Source organism: Parasteatoda tepidariorum, chromosome 10 (genome assembly GCF_043381705.1).
Source record: "Parasteatoda tepidariorum isolate YZ-2023 chromosome 10, CAS_Ptep_4.0, whole genome shotgun sequence".
NCBI classification, from domain to species: Eukaryota; Metazoa; Arthropoda; class Arachnida; order Araneae; family Theridiidae; genus Parasteatoda; species Parasteatoda tepidariorum.
The window spans coordinates 24,375,117-24,399,409 of NC_092213.1; the positions used below are offsets into that span (position 1 = coordinate 24,375,117).

At 30.7% G+C, this 24,293-nt stretch overlaps 2 protein-coding genes across 3 annotated transcripts; both read left to right on the top strand.

Annotated features, from left to right (window-relative positions):
- Positions 1–1,482: 1,482 nt before the first annotated feature.
- Positions 1,483–6,500, top strand: LOC107450302 (U20-hexatoxin-Hi1a-like). Its single transcript, XM_016066067.3, has 3 exons — positions 1,483–1,601; positions 4,723–5,023; positions 6,299–6,500. Exons 2-3 carry the CDS (start codon positions 4,744–4,746, stop codon positions 6,451–6,453), a joined length of 435 nt encoding a protein of 144 aa, XP_015921553.2. The 5' UTR covers positions 1,483–1,601; positions 4,723–4,743; the 3' UTR covers positions 6,454–6,500.
- Positions 6,501–10,747: 4,247 nt separating this feature from the next.
- Positions 10,748–23,212, top strand: LOC107450282 (U20-hexatoxin-Hi1a-like). 2 transcript variants are annotated; one of them, XM_043047628.1, is made up of 3 exons: positions 10,748–10,864; positions 20,087–20,376; positions 23,021–23,212. In XM_043047628.1, the coding sequence occupies exons 2-3, from the start codon at positions 20,097–20,099 to the stop codon at positions 23,173–23,175; spliced, it is 435 nt and encodes a 144-aa protein (XP_042903562.1). In that variant the 5' UTR covers positions 10,748–10,864; positions 20,087–20,096; the 3' UTR covers positions 23,176–23,212. The 2 variants fall into 2 exon arrangements, with proteins under 2 accessions (XP_042903562.1, XP_042903563.1); XM_043047629.2 differs by lacking the exons at positions 20,087–20,376; positions 23,021–23,212 and adding exons at positions 14,491–14,780; positions 16,937–17,126.
- Positions 23,213–24,293: the final 1,081 nt, after the last annotated feature.

Below are 24,293 nucleotides of genomic sequence, written 5' to 3' on the forward strand. Positions count from 1 at the left end.
GTACAAAGTCTCTGTGCTATATAAATCTACATGCTTTCAAATAGCGCAACCTAAATTTGAACGGAGTCGTAAAAATTTTCAAAAATAATCAAATTAATCACTACTAAAATTATAAACTGGAAAGTGGAGAAGTTCAAAAGGTCATGACGTTTTCGCGTTAGGGTGACATTCTAACAGTATTTTATTTTATGCTAATAGCTTTCGAATTGCTAAAAATACTCTCACTCACTTTTTTACAGATAAGTTTATAAAATTTTGAAGTAAAAAACAATAAGAAATATAATGAGTTTTACGATTTTGTTGTCAGAAAAATATCATTTAATTTTAAAAGGAGTTCAATATACTTGCTATATACTATAACAGTCATTGGACAGCCGAGACAATTTTTGGATTTACGACTTTGTTCAAAGCCATTGCCTTGCAATTTTTAACCCAATCCAGAAGACAAGGGAACTCCTGGATTCAGTATGGGGAGAAGTTTACATTCGTGGAGGGCTTTTTGAAGGAACTAACACGCATTCGCGTTACATGGGGCTGAAAACCACGAAAATGTCCCACAGTAACCCTGGCGCAAGGAAACTCTAACCCATGTTCCGTCAACCGCAGAGGATATTTTACGTAAGCTCTATGGTCGGTGCAAGCCGGAAGCGGAATTCGTATCTATCAGCCATTGTTGGGTTCGAACCCGGTTCACCTCATTGGAAGGCGAACGCTCTATTCCCTGAGTCATCACTGCTCCAAAAGCTCAATGTCAGAAGTGGGGTTCGAACCCACGCTCTCTTCCAAAAACGCACTCTTTTGCGTTATGAAAAAATTGATTTCATGTTTTTTAAGTTGCATTTCCATTTCCTTGTTTAGCTAATATAATGAAAAATAAAGAGAACTGCTTAAAAAAAAGTTATTTGAGTAAATAAATCTGACTTAATAATCTAATAAAATTTTATTTTTGTGCATTTAAATATAGTTGTTGAAAATCTTAATATAAATATCGAAATATATAATCGGCTTAATATCTTCTTTAAAACTTCTGTGAGATAGATTGCTTTAAAAAAATAGAAACACATTTCTTAAAGTCAATTGTAAATTAGTAGAAAATTTAATCTTTCTTCATTTTCAAATAAACAGAAATATTTAATGAATTTAATTTTAAGAATCCAACTTTTATTTCTCAGAAAATTAGATAAAACATTTCGCTCGTTTATCTATTTCTTATAAATGTATTTAAAACTAACCCTTCATAATTTTAAATATATTATTTTTACATTTAAAAATAATGAATCCGTGTTTTTAAAAATAATCATTTTCAATTAACTTAGCTATTAGCTTTAAACTAAAATCTTTTTAAAAAAACTTTGTTCATAACTGGAATCTTAGTTTAAAAAAAAAAACAATATGAAAGAAGACCTAGTAACAGCCTAACAGATGTCATTTGAATCAAAATTTCAGATTCTTTTATCTTCTTAGATTCAGATTCTTTTTCTGGGGGTCTTCTCCTGATTAAAGCCTGTGTATATATGTGTGAAATCAAAAACCTGTTAACCTTGGCCCTTGTATAAGAACGAAATTCATTTTTCTTCTGCTCACTTCTTCTTGCTGATAAAGTAAGTCATGAATTGGTTGTAATTGTCTTTTTCCTACTGAAATATGTCTATTTTATTTTTCAACAGTTAAATATCAACCTCAACAATATTATTTGAAAAATAAAACACTTAATTACAAGTAACGAAATTATCTATTTTATCGTGATATAATTTGTTAAAACGATAATTTATTAGAAATGTTCAACATCTTTACTACTTTTTTGCGTAGCTTGATTTTCGTTTGTTCAATTTTTTTTAAAAATAATCATAACAAACCAAAATAAGGAAAATATTCTTTTATATGATACAACAAAATGTGATAACGCAATAACTGATTATTTTTTATATAAATTTTGCAAATAAAAAAAATATGATGGGAAGTATAGAGGTTGTTTAAAAATTTGACCGATAAATTTAGTGCTGTGATAGCGTATTCTAGAACATGGAGTTGGAAAACACGTTGAAAGGATGAAAATTCGAAGAACCCATGGAAGTTTTGACTCCATACTGAAAACAACTACAAAATATAACAACTAACTAGTTAACTGCAAAAAAAATTTGTTTGATTAACTAATACAAGAAGGGGTGTTCGTAGCTAATGTCATTGTACAGTTAACAACAACATAAAAATATTCCAAGGGTTAATAGTTTTAGGGTTTATACCCACATGGAAAAAACTAAGAAGTGATAGTAATATTAATATTTTTTTTACATTATTATGTTTATAGCTACTTGAACATTTTATTTTCTCTAAGTTAATATATGTAGATCCGAATTCGGAGGATATGAAATTTTAATTCGAAAGCGGAATCGAATATTAAGAAATTTTCAGCTTCTTTATAACAAAGTTGATACCAGTTTTGAATTTTTTCCAGGTGCGTACGAACTCTGGGTTTGCTTTTGATGTCTGACGCAACAACAATCAGTGCAATGACAACTTTTTGTGTGTGTGTCTTCAGGCATTGCAAAAAATAATTATTTAAGGCAACCCTATAAGATAATAAGAATCATGCTGATTAAGATCCGGTGAACGTGGAGGCTATACATTGAGACCCGCTCGTCCCGTGCTTTTTTTTATTCAATTTTCACCCTTTAATCATGTTTTATTAGCTAATGCTCGGTGGAACGTTTATCTCTTCTTGTTACCTTTTATCAAGCCTGTGAATTTCCTGATGGAATTTATAAAAATATTTTGCGAAATATACTTAGCAATATAAAATTTATTACTTATGGCGCAGTAGTGAAAAACTCTCTTCTTAATTTTGATGAGTTTAAAAATTGCATAATGAAAGAAACTGTGTAATGTTACGAAAAACCCATAAAATTACAGTCCTTTGATAACCGTATTTGAGGTTTGCTTCATTGCAATATCAAAATATCAATATTAATCAACATCAAAATGTAGTAAGTCATTATTTTACAATATTCTTCGATAATTAAAAATTGATTGTTTTTAAATGGCAACTATCATCTCTATTTCTATATTAAAAAATCGTAAGAGCCGCTGACACCACCGCTGTTTCCGGTGTTCAACTTAACGTTACATTTTTGTTTGCTGCACAAAAGCTTCAAAACTTAGAAAATTGAAGTTAATAAAGTGCGTAAAAACGTACAGGAATTACGATGGCATGAAAAAAATATCATTCAACAACTATTAACTGTTGAACTTGTTGGGAAAAAAACATATAGGCTGCTATACAGGTCTCAGAAATTCAACTAACGAAAGTTCTTGCAATTTTAATTGCTTTTCACCCGAATTTTTTCCCATTTTCTTTTTTACATCACATTTTTTTAGCTACGCACAAACTAGATGATTTAAAAATTTGAAATTACGATGGCTTGTAGAAAAATGTACAGGGAGTACGACGAAAGAAACAAATTTAACATTCGACTGTTAGTTTGAGAATAATTAACTTTTAAACTTGTTGAGACATTAGAAAAGTAATATGCTTGGTAGACTTGTAACTCAATGTAATGCAACTATGTAGTAAAAATTAGATGTGCTATTGATGAGGCATTTTTCCTTGTAATCTCATTGCGAATCTTGTTTCAAAACTCTAGTTTGTTCGAAAATTATTGCACATTTAAGTGCTTTTTCGTGATTTTTTCTTCAGATACATATTTCTAAGATATAAATCACAGCATTGAAATTTTTAAAATAATAAAAAATAATAAAGAGTGATAAAAACTGTTCCCTAATTGAATTGCTTTAAGTCTCGTCATCGAGTAAAATTAATTTTAATTTATTCCTTCTTATTGAGTCTCACAATCCGTATTCTTAAGATTAATTTTTTTAAGACCTATTCGAAGGTAACTTTTTTCAAATCTATTTTTCCGAGATTCATAAAATGTTCTGAAATAAAACTACAATTATTGTAAATTTTGAAAAACAAAAAGCTCTGTGTTTCGTAGAAAATATTGGCGTTTAAGAAAAAAAATAATAAGGAATGAGAATCAATTGCGGTGATTGGAGAGTGGAGTGAGCAGAAGGCAGAGCCTCCTAGTTAATTAAAATTTTAAAAAAATTGAGATTAAACCAAATTTTATTTTAAAAAATATTTCCTTAATCCGTTGACTCTTGAGTTTGAAGAAATTATTTTTTTAAGGAATGACTTTTCTTCCTGATAACTTTTCTTCCAGATTAACATGTCTTGCAAATTTGTTTTTAATTCAGCATCAAGGTAAAATACAAGTATATAGCTTTATGTCAAATTATGATTCCAAGTAAAATTTTATGACTCTATGTAAAATTAATTATTCCAGTAACATGCTTTTCAGAATGTTTCATTATCTTACTTAATATTGTGTGCCGACCGGATTGTGTGATTGTTAGAGAGATTACCTCACATCAGAAAGGTCCTGGGTTCGAATCCCGGGCGCTGTTTCATTCGCTATACTATCTGTCCTTACTGTAAGAAACGATGGTCATCTAATATGGTGCCCTTGACAAAGTGAATAACAAATCTGCCCTACTGATACCTGACAGACAAATGTCAATCAGGTGGCCATTGGAAGAAAAAAAACCTTCAAACTGGGGTGTAAAAGTCTCTTTCATAATAAATTATTACACATTTTTCTTAGTTAACATTAAAAGGAAATCACGTAAGTGTTTATCATTGACTAAAAATTATATACCTTATAGTTTTAGTAGCTGCAACTGAAAATGAAGGCTTTCCTTATCGCAACTGTGGCCCTCTGCTGCCTCGCTGGTGTTTTCGCTAAGACTGCATGCGAAGAACATCGTGAAAGGGAACAGAAATCCAACACCAAAGTCAAACTAGTCCCCAAATGCACACCAGAAGGTGACTATGAAGCCCTCCAATGCTTCGAAGGTTCCAAATTCTGCATGTGCTGGAGACCAGATGGTAGCCACATTGTTGACCCTTCATTGAAGGTCAAGTCCTGTGTGTGCCACGTTCACAAGGACAGGGAACTTCAGAAATGTGAGTGATTTTTTTGAAAAATCCACTAGTTTTGTTTTAGAGAATTTTTATAAATATACTATAAGGATGTAGACATATTTTGTTCTGGAAGGAAAGTTTTCGTTTCATTTAAACACAGTACAAAACATAAAGCAATGCTTGAAGCACCTTTTTCAATTTTATTTGAATAGAATGGGGGGGATGAAATAGCCCTAGATATAACAGTAAAAGTTCAAGGACTTAAAATAAAATATATTTTTCAATTACAATCTAATAAAATTCGTCAACTAGTTTTATCAGTTTTATATTTCCTTTAAACTCTAAAGAATCTGGTATCCAATGAAAGTTTTAGCTATACAATCATCCGATTTGTAGCAATCAATTTATATTGTGCCAATGACAATATGTCCTTAATCCACCTCATAATTGCTAGTATTGTGAATATACGATAACGATTTCTACAGTAGATAAAAAACGATTCAGTTTATTTTGTTATATTACAATATATTGACCATAATCAATTAGACATTTATTCTGATGTGACGATACTCTCATTGTATGCAAGGCCCCTCTCGTATAGCTAATGCTTGAACCCAATTGCATAATCGTTCTTGACTTCGTCCTCCGCTTGAGACAACAGTACCTTTACAGTACTTTTTTTAAACTCTTCGAAGATGTGGCAGGGGATGATAACGGTGGGCAGTTGAAACAGATCTGGTGGGTTAAACTTCCTATTTGAATCGTTGTTTGGATATGTAGTGACTGAGTTTCGATTGGTATGGTAAGGAAACTTCAAAATAAAATTGAATAACTTTTACTACAAAATAGGAAAACACAAAATAAGCAAACGATCTTCGGCCAAACAACCTTGTCCATTGCTGGCTTACTCCTTTTAGGAAGGAGGTAATTCCCGAAAGTCATGCGATGTCGGGTCCATCTCTTAATTAACACAAATAATAGACAAAATGATAAATTCTGGTATTTCTGGACGTGTGTGGTCCTGCACATTATTGAAACAGGAGGACTCCACTAGAAAGTTTACGGAAACATTCAATTTTATTGTCTTTCACAACCTTGTTATCATTCTTTGTACGCGCAGTTAACTATTGCCTTCTTGAATCACACGAGAAATTATCTTTTAGGCCAGCCACCATTTTTATTAATGACATAATTTTAGTTTAATGGCCTCTGCCTCGTTATTTATTGACTGTTTTTGCAAGTTCAAGATACTTAAATAATACTAATTTCTGTTGTATTTATAAAATGTAATTAAATAAAAGAAATTTACGATTCTAGCTTCTAAAGGAATGGTTGGCAATTTCATTCCCCAATGCAATGATGATGGAACCTATGCTCGAAAACAGTGCCATGGATCCACTGGTTTCTGCTGGTGCGCTGATGAAGCAGGCAAGAAAGTATCCGAATCTGTAAGAGGAGATCCCAACTGTTAATCAATTTTGTACATAGATCATCAAATAAATTCATACTGGATGCTCTAGTGCATTGTAATTTTTTCTTTCTCATGAGTTTTATCAAGCACACATACAGGTTCTTACAATACTCATCATCGAAAATGAGATTAGGGGTAAAATAACTTTAACAAAGGAATGATTTAGCACACAAACATAAAAAGTAAAAGAATAGAAATAGCCTTCAACTATGATACTACATTAGTTTGACAATTAACAACACCCTCTTATCATGGTTGTTTTATATATATATATATATTTAACATTCGACTGTTAGTTTGAGAATAATTAACNTGAACACTTACTGTAAACATGACACTTGTCAACAACGCTTTCAATAAAATCTTTGTTTTTCCTTTCGGCCGTTATTTCTTCTGTTTACGCCTCACCGCGTCACTTGCGACTATACATTCCTATACAATAAATCATTGTTACAATGTCCTGTACTTACCATTAAAGTTTGTACCATGAATTCGGGACCACCCTGTATATTAGTCAAATAATGTATCTTATTGTTAAGTCACGTAAATTTGGGGACAAATTAAAACTGTATAGGAGCCCATGCCCGGAAATATCGTAGTAAGCAGCTCAGAGTGCTTTCCATTATGAATTTGTTCAGATGAACACGAAAAAACGGTTCATAAGAAGAAAACGCCCCTAGCCACGTACAACGACATTTCCGTGTATGGATTCCTATGCAATTTTAACACTGATGATGTTTCCTATATCCCCTAGAAGTTTGTCGCAACATTGCTTGACCCCTTGTTATATATAAAGTTTTTAAACTTGTACATTTTAACAATAATAGAATAAAAATAGAATTTTTAAAAAAAAATTTATCTGTAGCTTGGAAAAAGTAACCGATTGTATGAAGTTTATTAAAGTATGAAGTTTATTAAAAAAATCTTATGCAACAAGAAAAAAAAATTATTACCCCGTGTAATAATTTTGAAAATATAGTTGAGAAAAATTTATCTAATAATTATTTCTCTTTTTCTTCCTTTAGGTTTTGTTTAATTTGTTGGATTGCTTTTGTTGAAATTTTTTAATTACTTTAAATCAAACAGTAAATCAGCCAGTTACAATAATAATTTTTTTTTTGAAAAATCACATTTTTTTTATTTCCTCACATTTGAAACCTTTTTTAACTTAAACCATAATTATATTGGAAATAGGTATACATTTTTTATGAAAAATCTTTTTTTGCTAATCCATTAAATCTGTAAGCATCAGTATTAAAAAAAATTAAAAATAAGACAGTTTTTAGGAGAACAAAACCTTTGTAAACGGCTACTAGTATTTCTTTTTTACATTTACAGCTTTCTTAGACAAATTTTTGAAAAATTAAGCTGAAAATTACAAATGACCTAAATAATTAAAATGAAACTAAATAATTACACAGGCCTGCGATGAAAAAAATGCAAGGGATCTGATAACTGAACTATATGTATTTTTTGGTGCTGAAATGAAAAACAATAATGAAAAATTTCTATCACGTCACGTTTTCTTGAAAAATTCAAATTTACTGGAATTTTTATGAATATTTATCATAAAATTTTTTCGTTTTTGAATTTCTTGCCTGACTAGCATTCTACTTTGGTTAAATCTACAAAAATACCCCTCTATGACATCTTTCGATCACCGTCCAGCTCTCAGTCACAATCTCTCTCGACCAATAGCTTCACGAGAAGTCTTATCTAGGTTCGCTGACCTCTTAGGAACACCAAGAAGCGTAATAGACAGTCATTTTTTTGAAGCATTTTTAACGTCAGCTTTTCTCTCCTTGCGTTTATGGCTTCAAGTTCGAGACATTGTGAAAATTTCCCAGATGACTTTTGTTATATATTCGGCGAATATAGTGTTGTTAAAAATCGCATGAGGAGCATTACAGACTATGTAAGACAACTTTATCTTGCATATTTTGGCATGAAACTCGGAGACCAGGACAAATCGAGGGCTCCTCATAAAGTTTCTGCTCAGTGTCTCAATGATCTACGCTTATGGCACCAAGGAAAGAAGATTGCTTTACGATTTGGAATTCCTATGACGTGGAGAGAGCCCCAAAACCACTTTGATTATTGTTATTTTTGTTCCTGCCTATTCATAAACAAAAAAAAAATCAAAGGCTATTATCTTATCCTAACATTCCATCGGCCATACGCCCCGTTCTTCATGGACCTGATGTGCCTGTGCCTTTGCCTCCAACTGAATTGTCAGTCATCTCTTCAGAGTCTTCAGACTTGGAACATCGAAAAGTTCAAGGCTCCAATATCAAAAGCTGTCTTTCTTCCTCATGGGAGCCAGTGGGCATCTGTACCAGTTGGACACTCGGTATATTTAAAAGAATGCTATGAAAAACTGGCTCTCATCCTGTACAAAATAAAATATATCGACAACAGTCGGACTATTTGCGGTGATTTAAAAGTTATTGGTCAACAAAGTGGATTTACAAAGTTCCAAGGTTTCATTTGCGAGTGGGACAGCCGAGACAAGCCGTCATTGGGTCAAAAAAGAATGGCTGAAAAGACAAAATCTTGACCCAGGAACCAAGAACGGTATTCGTAACAGCTTAGTTGATCCAAAAAAAGTATTGTTACCTCGGCTACACATAGAAATAGGTAAAATGAAGCAGTTTGTAAAGACTGTTCCAAAAGATGGTGATTGTTTCGAATATATGTGCAAAAAGTTTCCAGGTTTATTCCAAGCCAAGTTAAAAGGGGAATATCTGTTGATCCAGATATCCACAAACTCATGAAAGATTAAGATTTTGAGACTAACATGACAGGAACGGAAAAAGAAGCTTGGGTTACTTTCAAAGATGTCGGCAGTAAATTTCTGGGTTAACTACAAGGATCCTGATTATAAAGAAATCGTAATGAAAATGCTGGACAAATTTAAAACTTAGAGTTACTCCATGAGTAGAAAGATCCATTTCCTTCAGTCACATGTGGACTTTTCCCCCGAAAATTTAAGAGCAATCAGCTAAGAACAAGGGGAAAGATTCCATCAAGATATCAGAGATATGGAGCGTAAATATCAAGAAAGATGGGACAAGAACATGCTTGCCGACTACAGTTGGATGATAGCTCGAGATAGACCTGAGATTAAGCATGAAAGAAGATCATCAAAAATAAGTTAAAGAGGAAAACGAGTATGTACTTAAAAGGAAACTTTTTTCTTTTGTTTGTTTCGTGTTTTATTGCAAACTTTCATGTACACATACACAATTATTGCTATTCTTGGTAATTCTTGGCTATTCTTGGTTTTACGTAAGTTATCTTAATAAATATAAATTAAAATGGTATGTAGGTAATTTTCTTCTAGAAACTGATGCAAAAAGTTTAAACACAAGGAACTTATTATTTTTCTCTCGACCAGACGTGCCTCGTGCGATCTAGAAACAGTATTTTTTGTTTATTTTAACTTATAAAAAATTGGCAGATCACTCAAAATTCAATTTACTTTCACAAGATTCAATTTTGCATAGATCAAAATGAATGAAGACGACAATTACCAGATACTACATGCAAAATTGTTTGAGCGAATTTCTTTCCAAATAGGATTTTAGTAAAGACATTAATATCGAATTTACAAAAAATCCTGACGTGATTGGGGAAAATGAAGGTCATTTTCGAAATCAGCACATCAAATAACATATGAATCAATAAAGACATCTCTTGTATTTTTCAAAAACTTCAATTTCATAGACTTGTGTTATTATTTATAACAAAAATGTTTCTTTTATCATTGTAGGAGAATCTTCATAAAACTTTTATAATTTTTTTTTTAATTCCACGCACTTGAAAACTTTTTTTATCTTAAGCGTAAACAGATTTATTGATTTCTTGAAAGTGTTGATTTATTCTATTGTATTGTTTCTAGTGTGTTTGAAAAATTAATAAGGAAATATTAACGGAACTAATTATTATTACTTCTGTTTTATCAAATGCCATTTTTAATAATTTTTAGTGCTTTTCTCTAAATTTTTTCATGCTTCTATTTTTCGAATTTAATATGTTTCTTTAATCTATCAAAATCAATAAATATTTCATTTAATTATTGCTTAGTATTATTAATACTCATAACAAGTTAATAATACTTATTCTTAAATAAATACTTAGTATTCGTAAATACTTAGTATGCTTTTAAATCTTTTTGCTCAAAAATACTAAAAAAAATATTCAATCAATTTCTGTATGATTCATTGCATCACAGATAGCGCTTATTGACTTTTCACGTTATCTTATGAATAAAGTTCAAAAATTTTGTTGGTCTTTTTCAGATTAAAAAACCGTTTAATTTCATGTGAAACTAGAAATCTGTTGATCTTATACACGTGTATAATAAGAGAAAAAGCAGATTGCCATTCGTTTTATTTTTCTTCAAAGATAAAGTAAGTAATAAGTGACTTTTAATAAAATTCTTTTTAATTGAATTTTTCAATGTTTCACGAATTAACTATGCATATCCTAATTAAAATATCCCAAAATACATATCATATGTGACGTAACTGCTCTTTTTTTTATCATTTGCCGAAATTTTTGCTGTTAAAATAAGAAAACTAATAGAATATTTCAAACCGTACTTTTTAAATTTATATTTAAATGATTACTGTAAGATACCCAAATACCTTCGGAAGCTAAATTTTGAAATTTTTAATTTGGAAATTGTTAATTGGGGTTTATGTGTGTGTTATACAGTAAAACATGGTATGAATACAAAAAGTATGAAAAGAAATATTTTTTAGAAATTATAGGGGGTTAATAAACTGGTTAAAAAAGTCCAATAATTTACCTCTTTCCAAAATTCAAATAACTTAGCTGAAATTTGTTATTTTTTCATTGTTCTTGCTTTTTAATGCTCATAAAAACTCAATTTAGGGACTAATAGGGACTCAGTTTAGGATCAATAGACTACGCATTAAACATAATATTTAGATATTTTATAGCAAATATAGAAGCTTATTGAAAAAAGCCAAAAATTGCAATTAGTAATTTTTTATGTTATAAAATGAAGTAAAAATAATATAAAAATGTAAAATATAAAAAAATAGTTAAATCAATTAGTCCGTAGTCTAGACCGTAGTCCTAAACAAACGTGAAGAAATTATTCATGCAAAACTATTTTCAGATTTTGCATTTAAAATGAAAAAAAAAAATTACGGAAAAATTACTCTTGAGGAAAATGACAAAAAAAGGTCTAATTATCAATGCAAAAACCAAAGTAAATATTTTTCTTAAATCATCACAACTTCTATTTTATTTGACAAAGAAACAAAACTCGAGTGATTTTTTAGAGATAAAAGATCGTAGATTTATTTTACATCAAAAACTGAAAAATAATTGTTTAGTCAATATGGCTTTAAAAAGGAACTTTAATAACTATTTTTACATTTAGTAAGAATCTTCAAGAATCCGAAATATACATTGTTAGAATTTTCATTCTATAATTATGGTAAAATAACCAGAATCTGATTAACCGTAAAATTTACGGTAACATTTTTTACCTTTATGGTTTTGGAACCGTTTACAACTAGTAAGGTGTTAAAACCATGAATACAAAACTATGTGTTTTTTTACCATTTACGGCTAACATGGTTTCGAAAACGTTAAAAATAAATTTAACTTGATATAAGAGCTATGCTTTCGTTAGGTAACGGGCATTGGAGAGTGCTCTGGTTGTTTAACCGTATCATGGGAAAGCAGTTGATTAACGGTTTTTCTCACTGTTTACATCTTGATTATACTCATATTTACGGTTACTTGACTGTTTTGTTGGAATATGGTAAGAGGTAAAATATTAATTAAAAAATTTATATTTAAAAACTTTTTCCGATAAATTTCTAACAGTGTAGTAGTTTTTTTCCTTCAAATGTTCGGTCGCTGTGTAATGCAACATTGTTAAGAAATACTTAAAGTCACGTTAAATTAGTAACTTTTTGATAAATTAAGATCATCTAGAAAAGCCTGCCGAATGAATTTTTAAAATTCACAAAATTCTCTGAATTAAAAAGTATTTTAATATCTCTATATAAATAATATTAATAGATCGCACAAAAGTTTTAAATAAAGTGATGGTTATTAAAAAAATATGTTTAGTTAATTGATCCTTGATATTTTTTACAAAAATTATCAAATTTTTTTTTACAAAAACTCATAAGTTAACAATTACATATTAATTAAAGCACTTGATATATAATTTCATAAGTTCACTAAAACGTTTTCATCTATATATGCCACTTTCATTAAAATGATCTTCAAATCTTAACGGAAATTATGTCTAATAATACAAAAACGAATAAATTTATTTTGTGGGATTATGGAGATTACAAGACTGTTATTTCTGGTATTTGTTTGTTGATTTTTAATTAGTCGGGCGTTTCTTCGCAATCCCTTATTGGAACAATATCCCGGCGTCTTTCAATTAACTCACAGCTCACTACATTTTACAAAAGCGTGTTTTTCAAAACAAATTTAATTTTTGTAATCTGACATCTCTAGTTCAAACAATTTTTATATCATCTTCATTTTTAAATTACAGCTCCACTTATGAACCAAAATATAACAACCTGTTTGTTTCTGGAAAATCCGCAACTGCGGTATAACTAGGGATTCCTGTTAATTTACCCTGTAGATTTCCAACACCTTTCAAGGAAATTGACTGAATAGCTATTCAAAAAAACAAATGAAAAAAGTTCTTTCCGAATTTTCTTCTTGCAAATTATTTAGTATTTTACATTCTAAATTATTTTTTAATAGATTTTTTTAAGCGATTGAGAAGATGCCTAAAAATAGGCTCACCGATTTTTTCAACTGTTCTACACGAACTCAAATATAGTTTACTTTGCTAATGGCCATTAAGAGCCAATCCAAATCTGGTATAAGGATTTTTACCCAACTTGACTACCAAATTAGGTAAAACTCCGTAGTTTCATAATTTGTACCCCACCTAAAACACAATAAAATTCCAAGATTAGGCACTAGAGTAAACTATTTTTCGTTGAGAAATTATTTCGTTGGAATTATTAACCCGCATGTGAACAACATGGAGGCAAAAACTTCGAAAACCTCCCCTGGTCTGCTCGATAGCAAGGGGATTCTAAGCCATCATCCATCTACTACTGTGAAGAATATTTTACGACAGCACTGCAATCAGTACTAGCCAGTAGCAGAATTCTATTCGACAAGCCATTTCTGAAGTTCGAACTTGAGTCACTTCATTGGGAAACGAGCGCTTTATAACTTGGGCCATATAGCATGTAGGTAAATTGTACACGCATTATAAATTATAGATTTAGAAAAAATTGTTATCTCATACAAATTAGTCATAATTTATAAAAAAAAAGTTTAAAATAAACCATTGGAATTTCGTAGTCGTTTTCTGTTTGCTGAAAGTGCTATCGAAAATCTATGTATATATTTTCTTTAAAAAATGAAGCTTTATTTTAATTATATGTTATTTTCTCGGTCTTTTAAATGAAAAATGCAATGTAAGACTTTACAACTATTATTACATTCAGTTTATAATAGCAAAAATACAATATATAATACTATAAATAAATTTTAGCTAAAAATAAATGTCTCAATTAGTTGTTTTTTTAAAATATTATTCCTAAAAAATAGATTTAAAAAAATGGATTTTGCGTTAAGAAATGGCTATACCCTCCAAACCTGCACTAATTACATTTTACTCCTTTTGTTTCGATTTCTTCTGACTTTCCATATTAATTTTAACTTTTTTTGTGCTAAATTATTTGAATTTGCTTGCAGTTTAATTGCTTCTGATATTTGTGAAGCTAAATATTCCATTCATAATAATATTGCTTATAAAATAACAATTTTTATAAAAATTCCTTCATAATTAAAAACTTTTATCGAGCTGCATACATCTAAATCACTTATTATTAATCGTAAGTTATTAACAAGATTCTAGTTTTTGTAAAAACAGAAATGTGCATTTTTAAAATCTATTATATCATTATAAAATATAAAAAAGTAATTGTGAAACTTTTTTTTATAGTTAGAGAAAAATGAAGGTTGTTTTTGTCGCTGTAATCGCTACTGCGTGTTTGATCAGTGCCAACGCCGATTCGCAGTGTGAAGAACACCGCCAAAGAGAACTCGAATCAAATGCTCATGTAAAACTCGTGCCTAAATGCACACGAGAGGGAGACTATGAAGCTCTTCAATGTTTCGAAAACTCCAATTTCTGCATGTGCTGGAGACCAGATGGCAGCCATATCACCGATCCTTCTAAGAAGATCAAGACATGTACGTGCCATGTTCACAAAGATCGAGAGTTATCATTAGGTAAATAATGGAGCATTTTATAGCTAGTACTTGTTGAATTGCCCGGTGGCTGAGTGGTAAAGCTTCGTGTTCTCACGCCACAGGTGCTTGGTTCTATCCTCGGGACGGGCAAGGTTGACTCAGCTTTTCATCTCGTTAGTGGGTCGATAAAATGAGCATCAAGCATGCTTGGGGACTAAACATTGGGGATTCTGCGTTGGGGTGACCACCCAACTGGAACATCTGTTCTTGCACCAAGTCCAAGATAAAAAATAAAAAAAAACTGAGATGACCACAGTAGGCTTTGTCCCTCTATGGGCCGCCGTGCCGCTGAGTTTAGTTTAGTACTTCTTGAACTGGCATAGCTGTATTGATTCTCTAGCTCTAGTTACCTAGTAGTTTCTCCTAAAACTGAAAGGAAAAATATATTAAGATAATTTTGTTTTCTCTGAAGGGATATTTTATTATTAAGGATTTGTGTATTCAAAAATATGGGTTATGGCCATGATGAGTTGTTATTTTATATTTAAGTGAATCAAAAAGCTCGAAAATCGGTCATGTTCAATAAAATTAATTTCATAGGAGAGACAGAAAGCTGAATAGTTAAGTATCAGCTTGATCTATAGAACTTTTTTTTTATTTATTTATTTTATATTGTGATATTAAGGTATGGGTGGTTATAAAATATTCCTTTTCAAATGAGAGATAACATCATTTAGTTTTTAATTAAAAAAATAATTAGAACAAGGACCTGTTTTCGGTCAAAACCTTAAAATGCATGCCAGACATTGTTTTCAACAAGCGAAAATATTAATAATTTATTTGACATTTAGAAATGAAATATATAATTTATTTATGCCTTAGACTAAGTAGGTAGGTCGGTACTTTATTAGCGTTGCTGCACAATGGGCTGTTGGTGACAATTTAGGAAACATCCCTGAGGATGATCCGAAGACAGGCCATTTCAATTTCGATCCTCTGCAGAGGGGATGGCTATCTTGCTTCGGTAGCCTGACGACCCGCGCGCAAGTCCAGCATTTTACGGAACAGTTTAACGAGGAAATACACCACGCACCCTCGGTTCCTACGCAGGCTAATCAAAGTGGCCACCCACTTCCGAGAACATGTCATCTCTAAGATAGGGCATGGTTTCGAAATAAATTGAGATGCACAAAATATACTATAATAAGTAGAAGGAAATGAATTTTTCATATTCTTATTATGTATCAACGTTAACTAAATTTAAAAATTCAAGAATTTCAATTTTGAGAAAAAATGGAGATGACTGATTTCCGGACTTCTCGATAGAAATATTAGCATATAAGTACAGACATATTAAATTTATAATTAGAAATTTAGTTTCTTATGTCCGTAACTAGGACACAAAGAAACTTATGAAAATGGTTTGCTATGACGTCACGGAGGAACGTCTATAAATTATTAATTTGTGATACCGAATCATGACTTCTTTAATAATGGCTGATTAAATTAAAATAAAACAGTTTTTAATTAATAATGTTATGGATATAACTATGGTGTTACCAATTTAGACATTGAATTAGAATATCAAGAGGTAATCACAAATAATTCTATTTGACGTAAAATACAGAATATAGACGAACAATGGCGAACAGACGATCAACACTGAACATATATAATTTCGTTAAACTAATGCAATAAAATCTTATATTAGCTCAAATGATACTTCTAGAATACTTTATTATATTTGAAAAGGACTCATTTATCCCATTAAAATCAAAAAAATGCTTGGATTCGATAATGTTATGACCTACATAGTAATTGTAGAACACCAAAAACAATCGTTGCTATGGGCATTAAAAAAATGAAGCAAGTCGTCTGCACTTTCGTGAAAAGTAAATAATGCTTATGCGAACCCTTATAGAAGGGTCTTAATTTCAAACAGATGTTGAAAATGACACCTACGCTCCATAAACAAAATGGTTGCATCTTATAAGGAGTTCGAATATTCTAGAGCTGTTAAGTAATCATCCAGAATAAACCAGAAGAAAGTGTTTTCCCCAACAATTTAGCTTTAAGTTCGTTTTTACTAAACAACGAGTAAGCTTAGGTGGCGACTCATTTTCAGAACATTCTTTTAAATCCTCAAGAATTAAATTTAGAACCTTGATTAAATTCTTATGAAACTATCTTTCCAGCCGCCAAAGGAATAATTGGAAACTTCATACCCAGTTGCCATGAAGATGGTACTTATGCCAAGAAACAGTGCCATGGATCTATTGGACTCTGTTGGTGTGTTGACGAGGATGGTAAAAAAGTTTCAGAATCTGTAAGAGGAGATCTTGAATGTTAGAAACACAATCTTGTAAATAAATTTTTTAATACATACAGTTGTCTTTTCTTCTTCTTTTAAATAGGAGACTCCGTCCATTGCTGGTTGACGTTCAAAATTATAGTTCTTTTTACCACACATTAAGTGAAAAATACAAAACAGGAAATTTATTTCGAGTGCTAGAAAAATTTATTTTATATCCTGTAAATACAAATTTTTAATTCTTTTTTTTTAATAAATCAATGACAAGGTCAGAAATCGACCCTTTTAGAGCTATTTAACTTACCATAAAACTATTAGATTTTTTTTTATATTTATAATTATAGTGAGTACTTTTATTATTAAACTTTTCTCGCACGGAGAAAATAATTCATGTAAAATTACCAAATTGTGTAGTAATGAAATTTCTGGAAAATAAAAAGCTACGTAATTCCGGTTAATGAAACCAAAATATACAATATTTAAACCATTCATTTGATAATTTTTCCTTTCATATGGCAACAGTTTATCGGAAATTTCGGTTTTCATAATTATAGTTCTTTTTACCTTGCATTAAGTGAAAAATACAAAACAAGAAAGTAAATTTAATCGAATAAATGGTTTTCAAATCATGCTCTAGGGGAAACATGATAAAATTATCACACGTCATAAAACCATAATTTACTGCTAATATTATCAAAATCATTACCTTCGTTAAAAATTACCAAATTTTTGGTAATCCCATAAAGTCAGAGAAACGGTACATTTTACCATATTCAAGTAGTTTTGATCATAGTTTTTTTTTCTCAGTGCACAATTCAAATCATTTGCATGCATGCTACATGGATCCTTTATGAATATTCAACGAGGCAAAGATACAAATTTAAAAATTTTAAAGAATTGTTTTTAAACAAATAATTAAAACGATGGTGACATCGTAAAGAGGATGTTAAAATAAGTCGAACATTTTCTGATCTGATGCACTAAGAAATTCTTTTGATTCAAAACATATCATAACATAGGAAGATACAAAATATATCATAACATTATTTCATATCGATTAATACAATTAAAACTGAAACATAGAAAAATATATTATTTCAAAATATTAAATAAGTTATTGAGATCATATTTTTTATGTTTCTGGTGAGTCACGAAACAGACTCGTTTACAAGATCAGATTCTAAGAAATTACGTGATTTCTTCAGAGCTGGAAAAAAAATCAGACTAAAATATAACCACTCCTTAATGGCATTGAGAATAAAAACTTTCCTTTTATTGTAGAAATTAAATAGAAAATTTATGCTGAGTTTTGAAATCAGTTTTCTGTTTTTTTTTATCAGGTCGATGATTAAACTTCAGGTCGATGATCTTCCAAAAATAAAATTATTTTGCATTTTATTGCAAGTTGGAAAAGCTATAAGTAAAGTGAAATGAAAGGTCTAATAGTTAAGTGTAAAATCATGCACATTAAAAAATTCTGACAATAAGAATTATTTTATAAATAAACGTTTTGAAAACATTTAAGTAGAAAAAAAGCAGGAAGAATAATTTATTAATTAATTTAACAAACTTTGTAACTTACGTGATCAATTCATTCTACGTTACTGTTTTTTGAAAGTATAACGTAATAAAATTTTTGATAAATGTAGTTTTTTTCGAAAATACTTATTCAAAATTCAAGTATTAAAATTCATTTGATTTTAAATTTAGGGGCCTTGCTATTTTAACCTTAAAAACACTTCTATAGAGACGTTCGAGCCAGAGGCTGAGCTAGATCAAAGTTCCACAATCATTCGATTATTTTCCCTCTGCACTATTCCTACTGGGCCATTCGTATTCCTATTCCAATAAAAATATATTCCTATTGGTTGCATCTGTAACTGATTGATCATTGATGGAATTCCAGTGAACGGTTTAGTAAAGTGACGTCAGCTAAGACATTTCTATACATTTTTTAAACATAATTAGCATATTTTTAATGCCGTGATAAAATATGCGTTAAAAATTTAATTACATAAAATTATTTATTTGAACATTAAAATTTTAAAACAAATTATACATATGCTACGTACTGTTCACAGTACCTGATATTCTTCAAAATGATGACTTGCTTATTTTTAGTAAACATTTTACCCTTCAGTAGTAATAAATACCCATTCTCATTAATGATCTAGTTATGATGATCTTTAATTAAAAAATTTTTAGCTATTCACTTTGGCAATGAATTTTTTAAATTTTAAAAACCGTTTTTATCAACTCAAATATCATTTCTCGACTCCTAATGGATAGGTTATAAATGCTCTATCTTTGAGAAATATTTCAAAACTATGTGAAAAGACAAATATTACAGAATGTATTTGAGCTCAAAGGAATAATTAGGACCAAAAGGCTGAATTTAAACTCATATCTCCCTACCATTAAGAAACACTCATCCCCGTTTTTAATAACTCTATCTTTTAACAACGATAGTAAGAATGCAACATAATTTTGGCTCCGCTCAAACGCAATGAATAGTGCCTAAGTTAGCACCCCTCTCTTCAAACTTTTAGTATCATAAAAGCAGAGTAACTGATTTTTGAAAAATATTTTTGAAATGTACACTGTTAAAAATTTCTGGGTAAAATGGCTAAATATCAATTTATTTAAATGTTTCTGTACCATATTCAAAGAAAACATCAAATAACCATAAATAAGATGATATTCAAACTATTAAGTGTGAGAAAAACCGTTTATTAACTGCTTTCCCCTAATATGGTTTAACAGTCAGAATTTTATCACACCAACTAGACCCCCCGTACGTATTATAGCTGAGAGGGCTAATCTCTGTCAATCTCGTGANTTACATGATTTCTGCTGCTCTGCGCCCGCCATGTTCATGGGCTGTTTATCATGTCTGATATGTATTTTATGTTTGTACTGTTCTTTGGATTTTTTTTTATTTTACCCGAATGCCCTAAATAAGGGCGGGAAGGGAAATTTTTTTTCCATATCATTATAAAATATAAAAAAGTAGTTGTGAAATGTTTTTTTATAGTTAGACAAAAATGAAGGTTGTTCTAGTTGCTGTAATCGCTGCTGCGTGTTTGATCAGTGCCAACGCCGATTCGCAGTGTGAAGAACACCGCCAAAGAGAACTCGAATCAAATGCTCATGTAAAACTCGTGCCTAAATGCACACGAGAGGGAGACTATGAAGATCTTCAATGCTTCGAAAACTCCAATTTCTGCATGTGCTGGAGACCTGATGGTAGCCATATCACCGATCCTTCTAAGAAGATCAAGACATGTACTTGCCATGTTCACAAAGATCGAGAGCTATCATTAGGTAAATAATGGAACATTTTATAGCTAGTACTTGCTGAATTGCCCGGTGGCGGAGTGGTAGCTTTTCGAGCTCTTATGCCACAGGTGCTTGGTTCTATCCTCGGGCCGGGCAAGGTTGACTCAGCTTTTCATCTCTTCAGTGGGCCGATAAAATGAGCATCAAGCATGCTTAGGGACTAAATACTGGGGATTCCGCGTTGGCTTGACCACCCAACCGGGGCATCTGCTCTTGCACCCCAAAGTCCAAGGTAAAAAAAAAACTGAGATGACCACATTAGGCATTGGCCTTCTATTGGCTGTCGTGTCACTGTCGAGGAAAACTAGGGAAGTGTGACTCGCCAATTTTGAAATAAACTAGTGTGATGTATGCCTTATGAGGAATAATTTTAGGGGGCAACATTCGTTTCGATCCATAGAAGGTCCTGTGAGAGATAAAAAATAATTCAATATATAGAAAAATCGGTATTTTATTACCTCAATGCAGACTATTAGCTATTGTGATTGTCTCATACTCCGATTAATTTTGTGGTACTTTCACGTACTATATAATGCATATTGTCAAAATTGATTTCGAAAATTTTATATATCTGTAGTTTTCAGAAAAACCTGTTAGGCTAATTTTAAAAAAAAATTTACATCAAATTTTTTAAATTTTTTTTCCAAAATACTTTCCAAATTAATTGGAGTACGTAATTTCAAATAAAATTATTAACTAATAATTAATTAACAATTAATTGATAATTAACTCTGATTAATTTATTAATTTGCAAATTAATTAATTATACAATTAGCAACAAATTAATCGGATTATGAGACAATTACAATAACTAATAGCCTGCATTGAAGTAATAAAATACCGATTTTTCTATGTATTGAATTATTTTTTATCTCTCACAGGATCCTCTATGGGCCAAAACGAATGTTGCGCCCTAAAATTATTCCTCATAAGGCATACATCCCACTAGTTTATTTCAAAATTGGCGAGTCACTCTTCCCTAGTTTCCCTTGTGAGTTTAGTTTAGTACTTGTTAAATTGGCATAACTGTATTGATTCCCTAGTACCTAGTAGTTTGAAAAATATATTAAGAGAATTTTGTTTTCTCTAAAGGGATGTTTCATTATTAAGGATTTGTGTATTCAAAAATATGGGTTATGGTCATGATGAGTTGTTATTTTAGATTTAAATTAATCAAAAAGTTCGAAAATCGGTCATGTCCAATAAAATTAATTTTATGGAAGAGATAAAAAGCTGAATAGTTAAGTTTCATATTGATATATAGAAATTTTTTTTATTTATTTATTTTATATTATGACATTAAGGTATGGGTGGCTATAAAATATTCCTTTTCAGATGTGAGTTAACATTATTTAGTTTTTAATTAAAAAAGTAATTAGAACAATGACCCGTTTTCGGTCAAAACCTTAAAATGCATACCAGACATTGCTTTTAACAAGAGAAAACATTAATAATTTGACATTTGGAAACGAAATATGTAATTTATTTATGCCTTAGACTAAGTAGGTAGGTCAGTACTTCATTAACGTTGCACTAGAGCTGCACAATGGGCTATTGGTGATGGTCTAGGAAGCATCCCTGAGGATGATCCGAAGACATGCCATTTAAATTTCGATCCTCGGCAGAGAGGATGGCTATCTTGCATCGGTAGCCTGACGACCAGCTCGCAAGTCGAGCACTTTACGATAGAACAGCTTAACGAGGACCTATACCACGCACCCTCGGTCCCTATGCAGGCTAATCAAAGTGGCACTCACTTCCGAGAACAGGTCATCTCTAAGATAGGGTATAGCTTCGAAATAAATTGAGATACACAAAATATACTATAATAAGTAGAAGGACATGAATTTTTCATATTCTAATTATGTTTTATTGAAATACCATTATGTTTTGGCCGCCATTCCTGTTACCACGGTGTTCCGCGCAAACAGGAATGGCGCCAAACATAAGTCGCCAATTTCGCCAAGGGGCACCCTCGAGTATATTTTCCCCACCACTTTATAAGTAGCAATGAATTGAATATCAAGAGGTAATCACAAATAGTTTTATTTAACGAAAAATACAGAATATAGACGAACAATGGCGTACAGACAATAAACGCCTAACATATATAATTTCGTTAAACTAACACAATGAAATCTTATATTATCTCAAACGATACTTCTAGAATAGTTTATTATGTTTGAAAGGGACTCATTTATCACAATAAAATCGAAAAATACTTGGATTCGATAATGTTATGACCTACATAGTCATTATAGAACACCGAAAACAATCGTTGCTATGGGAATTAAAAAAATAAAGCAAGTCGTTTGCACTTTCATGAAAGTAAATAATGCTTATGCGAACCTTTATATAAGGGTCGTAATTTCAAACAAATGTTGAAAATGATACCTACGCTCCATAAACGAAATGGTTGTATCTTATAATGAGTTTGAATATTCTAGGGCTGTTAAGTAATCTTCCAGAGTAAACTCTGGAAGTGTTTTCACCAACAATTTAGCTTTAAGTTCGTTTCTACTAAACAACGAGTAGGCTTAGGTGGCGACTTATTTTCAGATCATTCTTTTAAATCCTCAAAAATTAAGTTTAGAACCTTGATTAAATTCTTATGAAACTATCTTTTCAGCCGCCAAAGGAATAATTGGAAACTTCATACCCAGTTGCCATGAAGATGGTACTTATGCCAAGAAACAGTGCCATGGATCTATTGGACTCTGTTGGTGTGTTGACGAAGATGGTAAAAAAGTTTCAGAATCTGTAAGAGGAGATCTTGAATGTTAGAAACGCAATCTTGTAAATAAATTTTTTAATACATACAGTTGTCTTTTTTCTTCTTCTTTTAAATAGGAGACTCCATCCATTGTTGGCTGATGTTCACCAGAAAATTTATTTCGAGTACTAGAAAAATTTATTTTATATTCTGTAAATACAAATTTTAAATTCTTTTCTTTCAATAAATCAATGTCAAGGTCAAAAATTGACTCTTTTTAAGAGCTAAATAACGTACCATAAGTCCATTCGATTTTTTTTTTAATATTTATAATTATTGTGAGTACTTTTATTATAAAACTTTCCTCGCACGGAGAAAATAAATCTGGTAAAATTACCAAATTGTATGGTAATGATTTTTCTGGTTTAAAAAAACAACATAATTCTGGTTAATGAAACCAAAATATACAGTATTTAAACCATTAATTTGGTAATTTTTCCTTTCATATGGTAATAGTTAATCGGAAATTTCGGTTTTCAAAATTATAGTTCTTTTATCTCGCATTAAGTGAAAAATACAAAACAAGAAAGTAAATTTAATTGAATGAATGGTTTTCATACCATGCTCTAGGGGAAAAATGATAAAATTAACACACGTCATGAAACCATAATTTACTGTTAATATTATCTAAATCATTATCAAAAATTACCGAGTTTTTTGGTATTCCCATAAAGTCAGAGAAACGGTACATTTTACCATATTCAAGTAGTTTTGATCATAGTTTTTTTTTATCTGTGCACAATTCAAATCTTTTGTAGACATGCTACATTGATCCTTTATGAATATTCAAAGAGGCAAAGATACAAATTTAAAAATTTTAAAGAATTATTTTTAAACAAATAATTAAAACGATGGTGACATCGTAAAGAGGATGTTAATATAAGTCGAACATTTTCTAATCTGATGCACTAAGAAATTCGTTTGATTCAAAACATATTATTTCATATCGATCAATACAATTGAAACTGAAACATGGAAAAATATATTATTTTAAAATATTAAATAAGTTATTGAGATCATATTTTTTATGCTTCTGGTGAGTCACGAAACAGACTCGTTTACAAGATCAGATTCGAAGAAATTACGTGATTTCTTCAGAGCTGGAAAAAAAATCAGACTAAAATATAAC

Coding starts and splice junctions, on each gene's coding strand:
- LOC107450302 (XM_016066067.3), top strand. CDS start 4,744: ATGAAGGCTTTCCTTATCGCAACTGTGGCCCTCTGCTGCCTCGCTGGT. Junction 5,024..6,298: donor GGACAGGGAACTTCAGAAAT/GTGAGTGATTTT, acceptor TTACGATTCTAG/CTTCTAAAGGAATGGTTGGC.
- LOC107450282 (XM_043047628.1), top strand. CDS start 20,097: ATGAAGGTTGTTCTAGTTGCTGTAATCGCTGCTGCGTGTTTGATCAGT. Junction 20,377..23,020: donor AGATCGAGAGCTATCATTAG/GTAAATAATGGA, acceptor CTATCTTTTCAG/CCGCCAAAGGAATAATTGGA.